Consider the following 16,398-nt stretch of genomic DNA (forward strand, 5'->3'; position numbering starts at 1 on the left):
TTTGGCGCCGTTTAGAGGGGGGCGGGTTTAAAACGCGATTTTCCCTAGGCTGTTCAAATCGAGGATGTTCCGCCTAGTTAATTATTAACGAAAAATCGCTGGAAGATTCCGTCGCTTTAGCTATTATTACTTTTAAGGGCTTTATCTAATTGTTATAGTAGTTTAAAAATTAACCCCTAAACCCGCGACCACCGACAACGGACCAGATCTCATACAGGGGACAACAGAAGGTAGGCTGTTTATTTTTACATTAAAAAGGGCTTCTTAAGATCCCTTTATACAAAGTTTAATGTTGCGAGTAGCTAATTTGGGCCCCATTATATCCCGCAGTATTTTTCTGGGCATTTGAGGGCACAAATCTAGCGCAATGTGAACGTTCTAAACCTGCGCGTTCACAGGATCCCACTAGAAAGCCGATTTAAATGGACTTTAATTTACAGCAATTGAACACTAAATTCCTTCCATTAGGCCTATAAATTAATGTAAATGAGATTTAAAAATCATGTTTTATTGTGAATTATTTGTGAATATTATTTGAACACTTAGGCTATTTAAAAACGTTAATCATTTATTAAGAAATTGATAGGTTTAGATCTAGTAATTGAAGTTTGAAATTAGCTACAATTGGGTAACTAACTAAGTATATGCTTTAATTTCAGGTCATCCAAATAAGATTATTTTATATTTGTTTCAGAATGCTTCAATCTATGATAACTGAAAATTTCATTCAGTTCTCTTAATTTTTAAGGTGGTTATGGGCTTTTGACTGTCCACGATCACAGCTTTTTTGTTATGTCCATAGAAAATCAATAGGGAACAAGATGCTAATTTCTGAGTATGAAAATGGCCATAACTTTTTAAATACTTGAGATATGAAAGTGAATTAGGTGTCAAATTAAACTTCTTTTTATGCTTTATCTGATGGGATAAATTGCAGACTTGATTTTTTAAATCTCAAAATGTTGTAACATTGCTACTCCGTTCTTTGCTTTCGTAACCCATGTCTAAAAATCATGTCTTTTCAATAAAAGATTGGTTTTCCTTTAACAATCTGAATATAGTTTTTTTCTCCCCCACTTGTACATGAAGTGACATCCATGCAACTCCAATTCTCCATAGATTTGGCTATCATTCAAACAGTGCTTCTTTTGTTACGCTTGCTTTAAGGAGAATCTATTTTATAGTTCACAAATCAGAGATAAATTACCTGCGCTCGGAATGTAGGAAGCTGATCATCTCCTCGGCGGGCAAAATCTTTGTACCCAAAACTTGGGTCGTCTACATAGCGAGATATGCAAGAGGTTGGAATCCACTCATCTTCATAAGCTGTTGGGTCATTAAGTTCAATGCATAAGTAATATAAGCATGAAGGATAAATTCAGCCTCTTCCTACAGTAAAGAAAACAAAAAAGTAAAACTGGAAGGTTTTTTTGAAGATCGTTAGGAAGGTAGCAGAAAAAAAAAAGATTTTTCTGACCAACAGAACTCTGGTTCACTTACAACCATGCAGTTAAAATGATCAATGTACTTATGTAGATTTGAATAGCATTTACATCAATGTACAAATTTCAATCCAGAATTGTAAATAGAAAAATCCAAACGGCTACTAGTAATATTACACATTCAAGAATATTCATTATCATTCACAAAGGCGCTGGAGTAACTCAGCGGGTCAGGCAGCATCTGTGGAGGGAATGGACAGGTGACATTATCGATCGTAACCCTTCGACAGAGTCTGAAGAAAGGTCCTAACCTGAAATGTCATTTGTCCATTCTTCCACAGAGTCTGCCTGCCCAGAGTTCATCCAACACTTTGATTCTTGCTCGAGATTCCATCATCTCCAGTCCTTGTGCCATCAATGTCGATTACAAATCAAGCTTCAAAAAGTGTTTCAATTCATTTTATCCAACTTCTCTACATTACCAACTCAATGAGACTGTAGTTACTGGAGTTTATGAAGTTGTCTTGCTCTCCAATCTTTATTATTCCTCCTGGATATCAATTCCACTATCCACTAAAATGTGCCATTCTCAACCCCCCTCTAGTCTTATTGTGCATGCACATCCTTTTTCATATTTATTAGAATATGTAGCTTTGATGTTTACTATTACCTATAATTTCCCATCTGACTGAAGAGTTAAGCTCCCCCTGTATTGAAGGGCACTTATGACATGACACCAAGTTGCCTAGAACTGAAACTGCACCCAGGCTAGCAGACTATTAACTTTGGAGATGTTAATACAATTAGAGATATTATCCATCATCCCTTTTGCCTTGTAGCAAACTCAGACAAGAGAACCATTTGATCTTCTGGGTTATGTACAAGCCAGCCAGCACATGCTGACATATACCATTTGCTTAACCAAAAAAATGCTTACATAATTCTCAAATACAGACTGTACTTGTATGACAAAAAAACCAAATGTACTCCTATATCTGGGTACAAGTGTTGCACTCACACAATACATGAAAGCATTCAATTCAACATGAAACAATGACCCACATTTTCACAAGGGTGCCTTTGCTAATAAAAATGTCAGGGCAATATTAATATAAAATAAACCTTTAATGCTATAACTTGTATATTACAAGAGCCCCTCATGCAACATGTTAATAGCAAGACTCAGAGAGCATCTGTCTGAACGTCCCTGAAACTATCACAGAAAAGTGGATCGTCAATACCATAGCGACGTGGGAATTAAGCAGTAAATGGATGAGGTACAGGATTTGCAATGATCTCTTTGAATGTGGATCAGGTTCAGGCTGCATGGCCTGCTTCTAAATGGCCTGTCCCACGTGGCCATCATTTGCACGCCATTTACGCGACCTCGTCGTCACGTTGAGATGCACGGGTAGCGTGTGGGCTGCGCGGGACGGTCGCACGGAGACGCGCGGAGGGGTATTGAGTTGCGCGCGGTATCGTATGGCGCTCCAGGATTTTGTAGGGCACAAAATCTTCGCGCTCCTCCGGCGTGACATATCGCGTACGCACGCGGACATATTGCGGTCGTACGCAAGCGTCCTGACCTCGTACGTGCAGCGCGTGGTGACGCATGATTATGCCAATGGCCGCCCCGCGCCGCCCATATGCAGTCGGCCGCAATGAGAAAATAATTACCCCATAAACATCAATGCTTTCAGAGCAATGCCTTCAGAGTAACACCTCAATAAGTATTTTTGAAACATCTTTAGTTATGGATGTTTCAAAAGTTAACATCCAGGTAAGGATTGCCCTAGTAACCAAATTAGTTTTTTTTTTAAATGACCACCAACAATTTTACTAACACCATTTAAAAAAATGTGCAAACTAATTCTTAAGCTGGGTTCAACATGCTATAATGGAATACAATTTTGTGTTTGTTGGGAGTAATTCAGAAAGTTTAAAAGTAAATGATTTTTTCCAGCAAACAATAATTTTATCAATGTTTCACTTAACAAATGATGTCAATACGTTGACTCTACTTGCAGAGCAAATAAAATATTTGAAGGCGCATGATGATGCGTGTGACCGTCATGCAACTGTCGCGTAAATGACGGCCAAGTGGGACAGGACCTTAAGTTTTCAAAAACCACAGAGTTTGCTGGAGTTGTGTATGCCACATTGAGAAAATATACAGGGTGTCATTTTTCCCCCCTTCCATTCATAAATGCTTGCAGGTAGGGCGGCGCGACCGACGTCGCAGCGGCCTCTGCAGTCTGTCGGTGTTTTTTTTGTTTTTTTAATTTTTTTGTCCCGTTGAGGGTATAGTTTGTAGTGGGCTTTTAAATGTGTATGTGTGGGGGGTGGGGGAAACTTTTAAATCTCTTGCCTGCACGGAGACCCGACCTTTCTCTCTGTCGGGTCTCCGTTGTCATTGGGGCCTAACACCGCGGAGCGGCCTCCAACGGAACGACCTGGGGGCTCAAGTCACGGAGCCGGCGGAGCCGAGGACCTACCATCGTAAAGCTGGCCAGCTTCGGAGCGTGAGGAGTTCGGAGATTGGAGAGCTGTGGTGGCGCGTGGCTGCGACCCGACTCCGGTGGATGGTGACACCGGGAGCTCGCGGGTCTCCGGTGGGAGACCGCTTTGCGGGGCACTGGCAACGTCGATTTCTCCCGCTCGAATTGCGGGGTTGAGAGTGACCTGGAGCGGGGCCTTACATCGCCCGGCGCGGCTTTAAATGGCTGCAGACTTGCTAGCGCCCGCCGGGGGCTTTGACTTTGACTTCGGGAGAAGAATGGAAAGCAGGGGAGAGACAAGACTTTGCCTTCCATCACAGTGAGGAGGAGATTCACTGTGATGGATGTTTGTGTAAATTGTGTTGGTGTGTGTGTTGGTTCTTTTCTTGTATGACTGCAGAAACCAAATTTCGTTTGAACCTCACGTGAGGTTCAAATGATAAATAAATGGTATTGTATTGTATCATTTTGTAAACCAGTTAAAGCAATCTTGATAAGATTCTCTGGAAATTAGTGTCCTGAACTGAATAAACTTATTTGCCAGATCATATGTCTAACAAAAGCTATGAGTGATATGGGCCAAAAGCTGATAATAACTTATGAAATTAAGAATATGGGGCTTTAGTGACTAAAGTGAACCCGCACCAGAGCATGTAATGGAGGAAGACGAGGCATTTTAGGATGTTCTCTCCATATATAACCATATAGCAATTACAGCATGGAAACAGGCCATCTCGGCCCTACAAGTCCGTGCCGAACAATTATTTTCACCTAGTCCCATCTACCTGCACTCAGACCATAACCCTCCATTCCTTTCCCATCCATATACCTATCCAATTTATTTTAAAATGATAAAATCGAACCTGCCTCCACCACTTCCACTGGAAGTTCATTCCACACATCTACCACTCTCTGAGTAAAGAAGTTCCCCCTCATGTTATCCCTAAACTTCTGTCCCTTAATTCTGAAGTCATGTCCTTTTGTGTGAATCTTCCCTACTCTCAATGGGAAAAGCTTATCCACGTCAACTCTGTCTATCCCTCTCATCATTTTAAAGACCTCTATCAAGTCCCCCCTTAACCTTCTGCGCTCCAGAGAATAAAGACCTAACTCATTCAACCTTTCTCTGTAACTTAGTTGCTGGAACCCAGGCAACATTCTAGTAAATCTCCTCTGTACTCTCTTTATTTTGTTGACATCCTTCCTCTAATTGGGCGACCAAAATTGTACACCATACTCCAGAATTGGTCTCACCAATGCCTTGTACAATTTTAACATTACATCCCAATTTCTATACTCCGAAAAATATAAGCATGAAATATGGTTTGGGGAGGGGGGAAAAGTGAAACTGTGGTGGAGCGCTGCTGCGACCCGACCCCCGGAGATTCGGAGGCTACAACCGCGGGTCTGGCGGACGGCAACACCGGAAGCCCGCGGGTCCCTGGTGGGAGACCGCTTTTCGGGGCTTCCGCAGCGGCGACTTCTCCCGCCCGAGTTGCGGGGTTTGAAGAGCACCTGGAGCGGGTACTTACCATCGCCACGCGCGGCTTGGAATGGCCGCGGGACTTTGCGAGCGCCTGCCGGGGCTCTAACACCAAGACCCGGTGCGTGACCTTGCATCACCCGGCGTGGCTTTCATGGCCGCGGGACAATCGCCATCGCCCGCCGGGGGCTTTGACTTTGACTCTTACATCGGGGGGGGGGGGGGGGGGGGGGGGGGGGGGGGGATGAGTGCAGTGGAGAGATAAGTTTTTTTTGCCTACCATCACAGCGATGTGATGGATGTTTGTGTAAATTGTGTTGTGTTTCAGGTCTTTTTCGTTTTGTAATGTATGGCTGCAGAAACGACATTTCGTTTGGACCTCAACGGGGTCCAAATGACAAATAAATTGTATTGTATAAGGCATGAATGTTACCTCACACTGAGCAATCCACAGAAGGCACAAGAGACTGTAGATGCTGGAATATGTAGTAAAAAGAAACAGCTAGAGAAACTCAGTGGGTCAAGAAGCATCAGGGAAATGGAAAGTCAACATTTCTGGTTGAGACCCTTCAAGTAGAGGGGAAGCAGCAGTATAAAGAGGTGGGGAGGGGTGATGCAAGATATCTGCCAGAAAATAACATTCAGTCCATCCTCAATGTAGTCCAGGTCTTACTGCCTGTGGGAACAGGCTGCTTCATTAACTGAGGAACTAAGTGAAACCGAACAGTCTGCTACTCATTAATTAGAGTGGTTTGTTTTCACTATTAGATGACTGCAGCCTTCCGAAATGTCAGTCATCTATTGTTTGCCTTATTATTTACATAATGTACAACGTTGACAAGTGGTATTCCACATGGATACCAGTAACCCAGAAGCAGAGATATCATCAGCAAACCAGAAAACAGATTTTTGTTAATGAACCCAGCAGGTTCTTATGTCGGCATGGACAGAGTGGGCCGAAGGGCCCATTTCCGTCCTGTATAGTTCTATGCCTCTTATGGTACAAATTCATCACTGAGTTTGGGAAATAGATAAAAGCATTTAAATAGAGAACTGGTCATATACACAAAAATATATATATTCGGGGGGGAGGGGGCGGTGTATGTCTCTTTTCCTGTTGTAGTATACTTCAATTACATACAGTTCTGATCGATAGTGGGTGGCAAGGTCCGAAGCAGAATTGTAAATCATCCTGAAGATTAACATGCGATTACAAATAAAGTTTGAATTACCTCCAGTGACTACCATAAGACTCTCTTTCTTCTCTTTTTCAAAACGTGTTGCCATCTCCTCTTGCGATGCTTCCTCCTCTTCATTCTCCTCCTGAAGTCTCTTCATTCTCTCCATAAGAGCTTCCAATTCACTGACCGAGTCAGAAGTCTACGGAATCATAAACAAATCATATTTAATGCCACAAGGAGGGGACAAGTTGTGGTTGGAATTCATGTCTTTGGCTCGAGTAACTAAGTATTTGAATACTAAACACATAATACTTCAGCTACCAATAAGGGTGGGGAAATTAATTCCAGTGATATCTGCAAACAATGCAAAAAAGGAAAAATGCACATACAAAAGGAGAATAATTTCCAAAATATTGTCCTGAAAAAGACAGCTGAAAAGCATAGTCAGGGTAAAGGATAATTGAAATTATACTGTGAAAACAACATCCACAACCCAAGAGCGGGTTCAGATTATTAAAGGATTTTCAGGAGAATAGTTACGCAGAAAATTCAAATTTCTCTCTCGTGACTTCCATGCAACTGTTGTCCAATCCTAATCCAATCCAAACTAGTATGCCTTTTACAGATTTAGACTGCAGACAGAAAATAAACATGTAGCATTTGTTATTGTGTCTGTTTTGGCAAGTCTTGAAAAATGAGGAGCCAACTCGCTAAACTGCCTAACATAGAAATCAGAAGATCACACTTACTTCCGTCAACCAATTTCTTTCCTCACTTCTGAAAAGACCACGACACAGTTGCCTGGTGACAATACCCTACTACAGTGGCTTGGCTGCTTTAGCCTGAAGTTAAAAAGCACTACTGTAAATGCACTTACTTCCTGTTTGCACTGTATATTGATTTTAGATAAAACGCTACCACTTACGGCTGTGATTTTTGGCCATCTTACTCAGTCCCCCTCCGCTGAGCAGATGCAGAGAATTCTTCCCATCAATGAAAAATAAGTGTTATTAGTTTTTTTTTTAAATGTTGAGAATCTCTCTCCTGTCAATCACTCCATGAAAGCCACACCTTTTCCGGTGGGGGGGGGGTTATAAAAAAACCCGGGGGGGGGGGTCTCTGCAGGGGAGGATAAAACCCGGAAACTGTCTGTGGGTGTCGCTCAAATGTCTCTGCAAGATGGAGGAGGCACCCTGAGAAGTGGTGCACGACTCGGCTGTCTTTATGGATGACTTTGCACCAGCCCCCCCCCCCCACCCAGCTGGCCACCAATATTAGACATTGGTGGAGAGGTGGAATATTGCGTTGGATGACCAGCCCTCCTGTATGATGCTGGGACCCAACGGGCTCCACTTAGTCTATCTATTATAGATATCTATACATATCCATGTATAGGTCTGCATTTTACAAATTTGTAAATTTATGTGATGTATATGTAAATTATGTGTAATGTACCCATTAGTCACGTTAAATTAAAGTTTTCTTTTAGAGATACAGCGTGAAAACAGACCCTTCAGCCTGCCAAGTCCATGCCAACCAGCAATCATACATACACTAGTTCTATCCTACACACTAGGGATAATTTACAGAAGCCAATTAACCTACAAACCCGCACGTCTATGCGATGTGGGAGGAAACGAGAGCAACCCGGAAAAGTACAAACTCGGCACAAACAGCACTGTAGTCAGGATCAAACCCAGGTCTCTGGCGCTGCAAGGCAGCAACTTCACTGCTGCACCACCTCCAGAGGAATTTTGATGCTGCTGGGACGTGCAGAGTTGAAATTCTGTTTTTAAAACCAAGCAGAACGTGGTATCAATCCAGCATACTCTGGGTTGTGGGCCCGAGCATGCTTCCGCTGTGCCACTACGCTGTTAAAGCCAATTAACCCGACCACAGAAATTCCTCCTTATCTCCTTTTTTAAATTACATCCTTTTATTCTGAGGCTGTGCCCTCTGCTCCTGGACTCTTCCACTAGTGGAAACATCCTCTCCACGTCCACTCTATTCAGCCCTTTCACGTCATGCAAATAGGCATAGTTTTCCTCAATTTAACCTGCCATGGAAAACCAAAAATAAAGTCTTGATAGATGACTCAAATAAAAGTTGTCGATGCAACTTTCACTAGGCTACATCAAGACATTTCTAGCCTTAAGTTAAAAAGAAATGCCAGCAACTCGGCAGGTGGATGAAATATCAGTCCAGAAACATCTTGGAGACAGTGATCATAACTCTGCAAGATTCAAGGAAAGGGATGAGTTTGGTCCTTAAGTTAAGGTCTTGAATTGGAGGAAGTCAATAATGTTAGAGGATCTGATGAATGTAGTCTGGAGCAGATGCTGGTGGGTAAAAATAAAATAGCTGATAGAATCAGTCATAAAGCACAGAAACAGGCCCTTCGGCACAACTTGCCAACGCCAACTGCTAGGTGACTATTGTCTCAATATTGGTTGAGGTCAACCCTATATTTTACTGCCACTTCCCCCATTTAGCTGCTTATGATGAGTGCACAATTTCCATCTCAACCTTGTTTCTTTCTTTGTTTGGCAGTGGAAATGTAACACAGGGACTCAAACAGTAAAGAAAAAAGGAAATATTTAAAGAGTAGCAATAACATTGTGACTGGTTTCAGTTTACAGTCTCTCTCATCTGCTTTCATTTAGGCTCAATCACAATAGTTTATATGTGGTTCTCATTAAATAAATGAGAAAGAAACTGAGGGTGCTAAAGTCACAGATCAAAATGAACAGAGACTGTAAATACCTTGTGGGGTCCCAGTAGTTCCCAAGCAAACCTTAGGGAGTCTTGGGACCCCATGAGACACATGCTGTCTCCTGTGCAAGTGGTAAGGGCCTGTCCCATGAGCATGCGACCTGCATGCGGCAAGCGCAACCAAACCGGAAGCGGAGGCAACGCGGAGGTTGAGTGATCCCCGTACAGGGCCTGTCCCACCAGCATGCGCCTGCATGCGGCGAGCCCGACCAAACCGGAAGCGGGAGCCGCGCAGAGGTCGAGTGAGTGACGTGAGGTTCGAGTGAAGTGACGCTGCGCACGCCCGTTGAGGCAGTGCGTACGGCGTAGAGGCGGCTGTGGGCCGGCAGGCCGTTGCCGCGCGGAATTTTTGAACACGGTCTGTTTTTCGGAGCCCTGAGCGATGTCGGGACCAGTTCTGCACAATTCCATTCGGCTCCGGCGATCGAAGTGGGACCGGCCGTACGGCTCAAGCGACCATGTTAGGTCGCGCTAGCCGCACGGAGTCGCATGCTGGTGGGACAGGCCCTTTAATGTCAAAGTCCACAAACTATCATGACCAGAAGTCACACAGTTCAAACACACTGCTGCGTCATTTTAAATTATATTTTACATTTAAAAAAGTAATGTATGTAGTTTTGTTAGTTTGTTTCAACATTTGTTAGAATAATTAATTAATATCTTTGTTTCCTTGCACTAACCCCAGGGCTGCTGTGCACAGATATGACATCCTCCACATGGCTCTCATTGGTGTTACTGCACATGCAGAAGTTGCTGACAACTGGTGGTCTGAAGCCATGGCTGGTATCTTGATCAATCTCTGGATTAATGCCGCTTCCAAAGACAAAACTTGCCAAGGCATGGTAGTGCGCCAACAGAACCATGGCATGCACCAACTCAGCCAGAGACCAGCTGTTCTCTCCTGGTTTAAGTAATTTCTGAAAATAAAAGCAACATTTCTTATTTCCTGTGGACTCAAGCTCTTAGCAATGCACTAACCTTTGTCTCAGATACACAAGAATGATGCCAGTCAGTGACACGGCATGGAAATAGGCCCATTGGCCCAACTTGTCCATGCTGATCAAGATGCCCCATCTAAATTAGTCCTGTTTGCCCACATTTGACCCATTACTTTCAACCTTTCCTCTCCATGAATCTGTGCAAATGTCCCTTCAAATGTCATTGTACTTTCCTTAACCCTTTCCTCTAGCATCTCATTCCATATTCGTATGACCTTCTGTGTGAAAATGTGTCCCTCAGGTTCCTGCTAAATCTTTCTCTATTAACTGGCATACAGATTAAATATTTGATTTCCTCATGACAACCACAGCTTCACACTATCAGAGATATTCCTTTTGTCCTATCCATCTCTCCTTCACACTATCAGCTACTTAAAGCAACTTTGCTATCTCTTTCTCAGTTGACCAAGGTGAACTCTATTGGACTTTCCACTAACGCTGGTTGCTTGCTGAGGGGTTACAGCACGTTTTGTTACTGTTTCAGACCTCCAGCCTCTGCGAGTGGAGCACGTTTCCAGTGGTTGCCATCCCACAGGACAAGGGAGTCAATTCAAAAGGGACTAGATCCCTGCCAGACAGACAATATAAAAGGAGCGGGCAGGTAATTCAGCAGACTCAGACAGAGTCTAGCCCGCAAACCAGTTTTTAGTTTCAAATACCAAAGTAGTTCGTGGAGGGGGGGGGGGATGAGAGAGAGAAAGAGGGTTCCTTCAGGGAGAATAGCAAGAAGCAAAAGCATAGCACCATGGCAAACTCAGGTGTACAGGGAGAGTGGAGAAAGGTCACAGGACTAAACTAAAAATAACCGAGATAGGTAATTCTATAAGTTAGGGAGCAATCGTCCAGAGGTAAACACCCCACATTGGTGTCAAGGGTTCCTGAGCCTGGACTTGTGACAAGGGATTGCCTCTTTTTTGTTGTTGAGGTCCTTCTTTCTTAGTATATATAGTTTCGTTTCGGGACACAAGACTCTCAAAGTATAAGAATCGGACAATGATGCGTGTACAGGATGCGTGGCTGAAGAACGATGTGGAAGGGAGGGCAATGGGGTGTGGGGAGACGCAGAATGGTGAGGAGGAATGGGGAGGGACTGCGAAAACAAAAGGAATGTCTCCATTAGGGAGAGTTAAATGTGATAGATAAGAGTATAGTCCAATTCTGAGTTTTATGTTGATAATATCAGGGCAGTAGGACATGCCCAGCAGACCAGACTAATGGGGAAAAAAAACAAGCCATTGGGATCTGTTCTTGACCTGCCAAATAGAGAAATTACATAAACAACAAAAGGATGGTTAGCAAGAAATATAACATTGCATAATCACATAAATTCCATGCAATCGCTATAATGAAAGATAAAGAAACAAACAATCTCATCAACATTTGAACCTGAAAACAAATTGCCAGAAAAATACTCAATGGGTAGACAGTGTTTATATTACCCAGTCATATTCATCCAAGATTATAATCTTTAACAATCTATATTTTTCATACTTCTTTCTGAAATAAAAAGCTTTTGTGTTTCTAATAGTGCAGTCACACAAAATAAGAGGCTAACATGTGCAAAAGTCCACAAAGAGCTATGATCAATGAAAAGCTGAAGGATATCAATTTTTGTTACCTTAATGTGTTCCTTAGTGATCAGCCAAGGTCTGTGGGCAAGGATTTTGTTGACTTCATTGAGGTTTTTAAGTTTCTGGGGGATGTACTCCAAGCCACTTAGCCATTCACTGTCGCCACCCACCTGCAGGAACTCATTTATATGCATGTTTACCAGATAGGAACACTGGTGCCTGGCAGCAGCCTGGTTAGAAAAGATAAAAGATAAAATATAAAGCTAAAGAGCAGCTATATTATACAGTCAGAAAAATTAACGATCTTGGGAATGCTCACAGTTGTCTTTATCAAGCATTATGGAAAAATCTACAACTGCACACCAGAGGACACCATTAGTATTAGTACCATGCAGATGCAAATAGATCTTAATGTCCACAGTTTGAGAGTATCACAAAGTAATGGCAGCATTTTACCAAGAATTACAAGTTTTGCGGTCAGATAAAGAATTGTACAATCCAGCACATTCATTCCTGCAAGTACTTTGGCCAAACAATGAGGGGACCATTTATAGTTTGGTAGTGGAACTGCTTACAGGAGCGTTCAGTGCCATAAAAATGGGCAGACTTTTCTTTAAGTTTAGCTCTGTTTATTCCAATAAGAACAAGAATATGAAAGTAACAGATTTCAGTGAAAAACTGCAATTGGGTCATGTGCAGGCAGTGGAAATTAGTTTAAGTTGGCATCATGTTCGGCACAGACAAAAAGGGGCGATGGACCTTGTTGTACTGTGTTAGGACACAGTGAGGGCTCAATATGGAAGACTGTTCTGTAATATAAAACATCTTAAGATGCTTTAAAATGTAAATACCATTAGATATCTAAAGGAATACATTACAATTAATTAAATTGTCCTGGGTTTTTCCTTAAAAAAAAATTTAAGGCTGCCGTTTTGATTATAATGACCTAATGTTGGGTTGTAATTTAGGACCTTGCAGTAAACAAACCACTATCATAATCCCATTTTATACTTGGCTGAATGATCAATCAATTTTGTACCTTAAAACTAGTCTAAACAAACAAATTGTGATTTGCAAGCTGATTTTGGGACAAAGCATTTGCAATATCCAGTCACTAAATAATTAACCTGTGATGCACCTACATTACCCTACCCCACCTGGCAAGAGTAAAAAGCGCATGTTTTGTCCATTTTAAAATAAGAGTACACCTTGCAGATACATCTCTCAGTGCTACTTATTAATAACAGCCCAACCACAGGAAATGGCACGGTTATAATGGAAAACTACGTGATGTAAAAAAGTCTTCAGGCAGAGCAAATACAAGCTATAGTTTTCATATTTCTTTTGAAGTTTACTAAGAGGGATTTCCATGTGGTGTGCACATTATTTGACTGACCTCCACATGGACTCATTTTTAAACGTGGGTTGTAAATAAAACAAATCCTCTAAACCTCTTAATGGAAAAACTTGCATTTTTGCCACATCTGTTACTGCCAAAGCACATCCTAAAGTGTATTTTTTGGTTGAAAGTGGAGGTACATTTGTTACATTGGTAAGTGAAATGAACTTCATCCCTTGCCCGATATCACCAAAATAAACATTGGACAAGTCACCAAAGAGAATTCCTCCAGGGGAAGAAATCCAAGATGTTTTTTTAATGTTCATCTTGAGACTGGGTGAAGGGGCAGCTGCAGGAATGGTGCATTATTTGATGTCTCTTTCAAAAGACAGCTGCCCCAAGGACTTCAGTTCTCCATTGGGGATGCAAGAGACTGCAGATGCTCAATTCAGGACCAAATGCAGATCGTTGTTAACTACATAGAACACAATCTTTGTCCCAATACTACCCCGACACCACTCACTCTCGTTCCAGGCAACATCACGCAGATGCTGCCTCCTGAGGAACACGTCAATCTTATCACTTTCGCCATCAACTTTCACTTCACCCTCAAATTCACTTGGAAAATTTCTGACATTCCATTTCCTGGACCTCGGTCTCCATCTCAAGAGACAGATTATCTATAGTTTTTATACCTTTAAAAGTCTAATCTTGTATGTTGTATGTATTTGTATCTTCCGCAAAACACTACACGCTGGCGCTTAAATTTTTTACATATTCTCTCACATTTTCCCCCTCCACGCCGTAATTCATCCTATATTTCACGTTATTGATGATTAAAGCTTCAAAAATTGCAACTTTTAACAATATTTTTACTGTTAAACTCCTTCCTGCCAGCTTCCACTTCGATACAAAGTTGCAATACAGGAACACTCTGAACTTTTCATCTCAATGGAATATCACAGCAAGTGCTTCAACAGGAGGGGGAGGGCCAATTGGTATTGCAATTGGAACTGCTGCGGCAGGCAGGGGAAGTGCAGTTGCAATTTATTTTAAAGCCCAGTGCTGAGGGAGGCAGGGGAGTGCTTGAATCTTACGTTCAGGAATGGGTTCAATTGGGGGACCATGCCTCCCGTGGGGGCTATGGGTTAGTGGTGCAATATTGTGTTAAGAGAGCAGACCCAACGGGTCGGCACTTGGTCTAGTTTACCATATACGCCGACATTCACCATGAACCCGTTGACTCCCGTAACCACCTCAAATACACCTCTTCCCACCAGTCTCTTGCAAGGACAATATCCCTTTCTCCTGGATTCTCCGTCACTGCCAAAGACTATCTCAGGATGAGGTTTTCCATGTCAGGACATCTGAAATGCCCTGCTTTTTTCAGGAACTATGTCTTCCCCTCGAATATGGTTGACGGAGCCATTGCTCATATTTCCTCAACTTCTTATCTTGCCCCACCTTCCTCTGATAGAAGTTGCTCTGCTCCTCACCCAACACCCCAACAGTCTCTGTATCCATCAACTCATTCAGCTGCAGCAGGCTCCCTCCATTTTCTCCTCCCCACCCCTTTCTACTTTCTGTAGGCACCATTTTCTCCATAACTCCCAAAGCAGGTGCAACACTTGTCCTTACACATCCTCCTTCAACACAATCCAGGAACATCTACAGCGTTTCCAGGTCAGACAAAGATTTACGAGCACCTCTTCCAATCTCATCTAATGTATACTGTGCTCTCCTTTTGGCCATCTTGACACCAGTGTGACCGAGAGCACAGTAAGCAGCCACATTGTAGAATATCTGTGCCCTTCCACAATGACAATCCTGAGCTCCCAGTTGTACGCCAACTCCCGTACCCATTCCCACACTCACCTGCATCTCCTCCGCCTTCTCCACTAGCAAGGTAAGCCCAGATGCAAACTGGAAAAACGCAACCTCACTCTACCTTGGTCATCTACAATGCAGGGGTTCAAACAATGAATTTTCCAATGTCAGGTAACCCCCACCCACTATTCCCTTCTCTATCTGTCTGATTCACCCAGTTCTCTTTTTCAAAACCCCGCAGCCCTGTTACCCAGTTTTGTGTCACTCCTCCTCACAATTCCATACGCTTATTGCCCACACACTTAAACTACTGGGTCTCCTATCCCTTTCCACACTGGCTCCATCTGCCTATCATTTCTCCCTTATCTGGTTCTACTTACCACCTTTTTTACCTTTCAGATTCCAGGATCTGGTGCCTCGTATCTCTACTTAACTTCCAGCCTCCGCCCGGGTTCATTTACCCCCTTTATTTTTCCCTCTCTCTCCTTATCTGTGTCTAGCATCACCGACTTCCCCTCTACCATCAGCTCCCAACTCCACTCTTTCTCCTCTCCCATCTCTCTCCTTACCCGGTTGCACCCGTCTCCTGCCTCAGCCTCCTCACTTCTGTATAGCAGTTATCTACACTCTCCATCCTAATGCAGGATGTCAACATGAAATGTCGACCATCTCACTGCTGCCGTAGATGCTGCCCGAGTTCCTCCAACAATTTATTTTTCCTTCCATTTTCTATTAACCTCTCAGCCTAGAATAAGAACTAAAAACCTTTCAAATTGTGGGTATAGTTGTCAATTGAAACACGAAATGAATGATTTTTAAAAAGTCACAATACGTGCAGTTTTCTTCTGTCATGGCAATACTTAAATAGGTAGTGGCATGTAATAGGAGTATTAAAACCCATTTTATAATTTTAATGTCATTAGTTGATCAACCTGTAATGATACATTTTTGAAAATACCATTAAAAGGATAACATTTACATGCGTTTGACTTTACCATTATTGCCAAGTAATGTCTGTGTTCAAAGGGGAGTGGTCCATCCATACGCAGTATGTAATACTGTGTGCGGAGAAAAGACTCTAGGTATTGGGGGTGTAAAGCCATGATTTTTGTTGTATTGTCAGGGTGTCCAGTGGTGGAGTATTCTTCAAGAAATAATAAACTGGGATGTCCATCTACAGGATTGTCTTGCGCAATCTGTAAAAGGAAGCAAAGGTATATGTATAAATCAAATGAAAATACATAGACACACACACATGTTCATTACATACATATTAGATTAGTTTAG

At 42.5% G+C, this 16,398-nt stretch overlaps 1 protein-coding gene across 4 annotated transcripts in view; it reads right to left on the reverse strand.

Annotated features, from left to right (window-relative positions):
* LOC129698273 (sestrin-3-like) overlaps positions 1–16,398 on the reverse strand; it is a 93,573-nt gene that overhangs the window by 14,066 nt on the left and 63,109 nt on the right. For all 4 annotated transcript variants that reach the window (XM_055637313.1, XM_055637314.1, XM_055637315.1 and 1 more), the window contains 5 exons: positions 16,107–16,307; positions 11,993–12,175; positions 10,057–10,293; positions 6,656–6,803; positions 1,208–1,326 (listed from right to left, as the gene is read on the reverse strand). In XM_055637313.1, the coding sequence (XP_055493288.1) occupies positions 1,208–1,326; positions 6,656–6,803; positions 10,057–10,293; positions 11,993–12,175; positions 16,107–16,307 (888 nt within the window). The remainder of the gene's footprint in view (positions 1–1,207; positions 1,327–6,655; positions 6,804–10,056; positions 10,294–11,992; positions 12,176–16,106; positions 16,308–16,398) is intronic.

The sequence above is a fragment of the Leucoraja erinacea genome, chromosome 6 (genome assembly GCF_028641065.1).
Source record: "Leucoraja erinacea ecotype New England chromosome 6, Leri_hhj_1, whole genome shotgun sequence".
NCBI lineage: Eukaryota > Metazoa > Chordata > Chondrichthyes > Rajiformes > Rajidae > Leucoraja > Leucoraja erinaceus.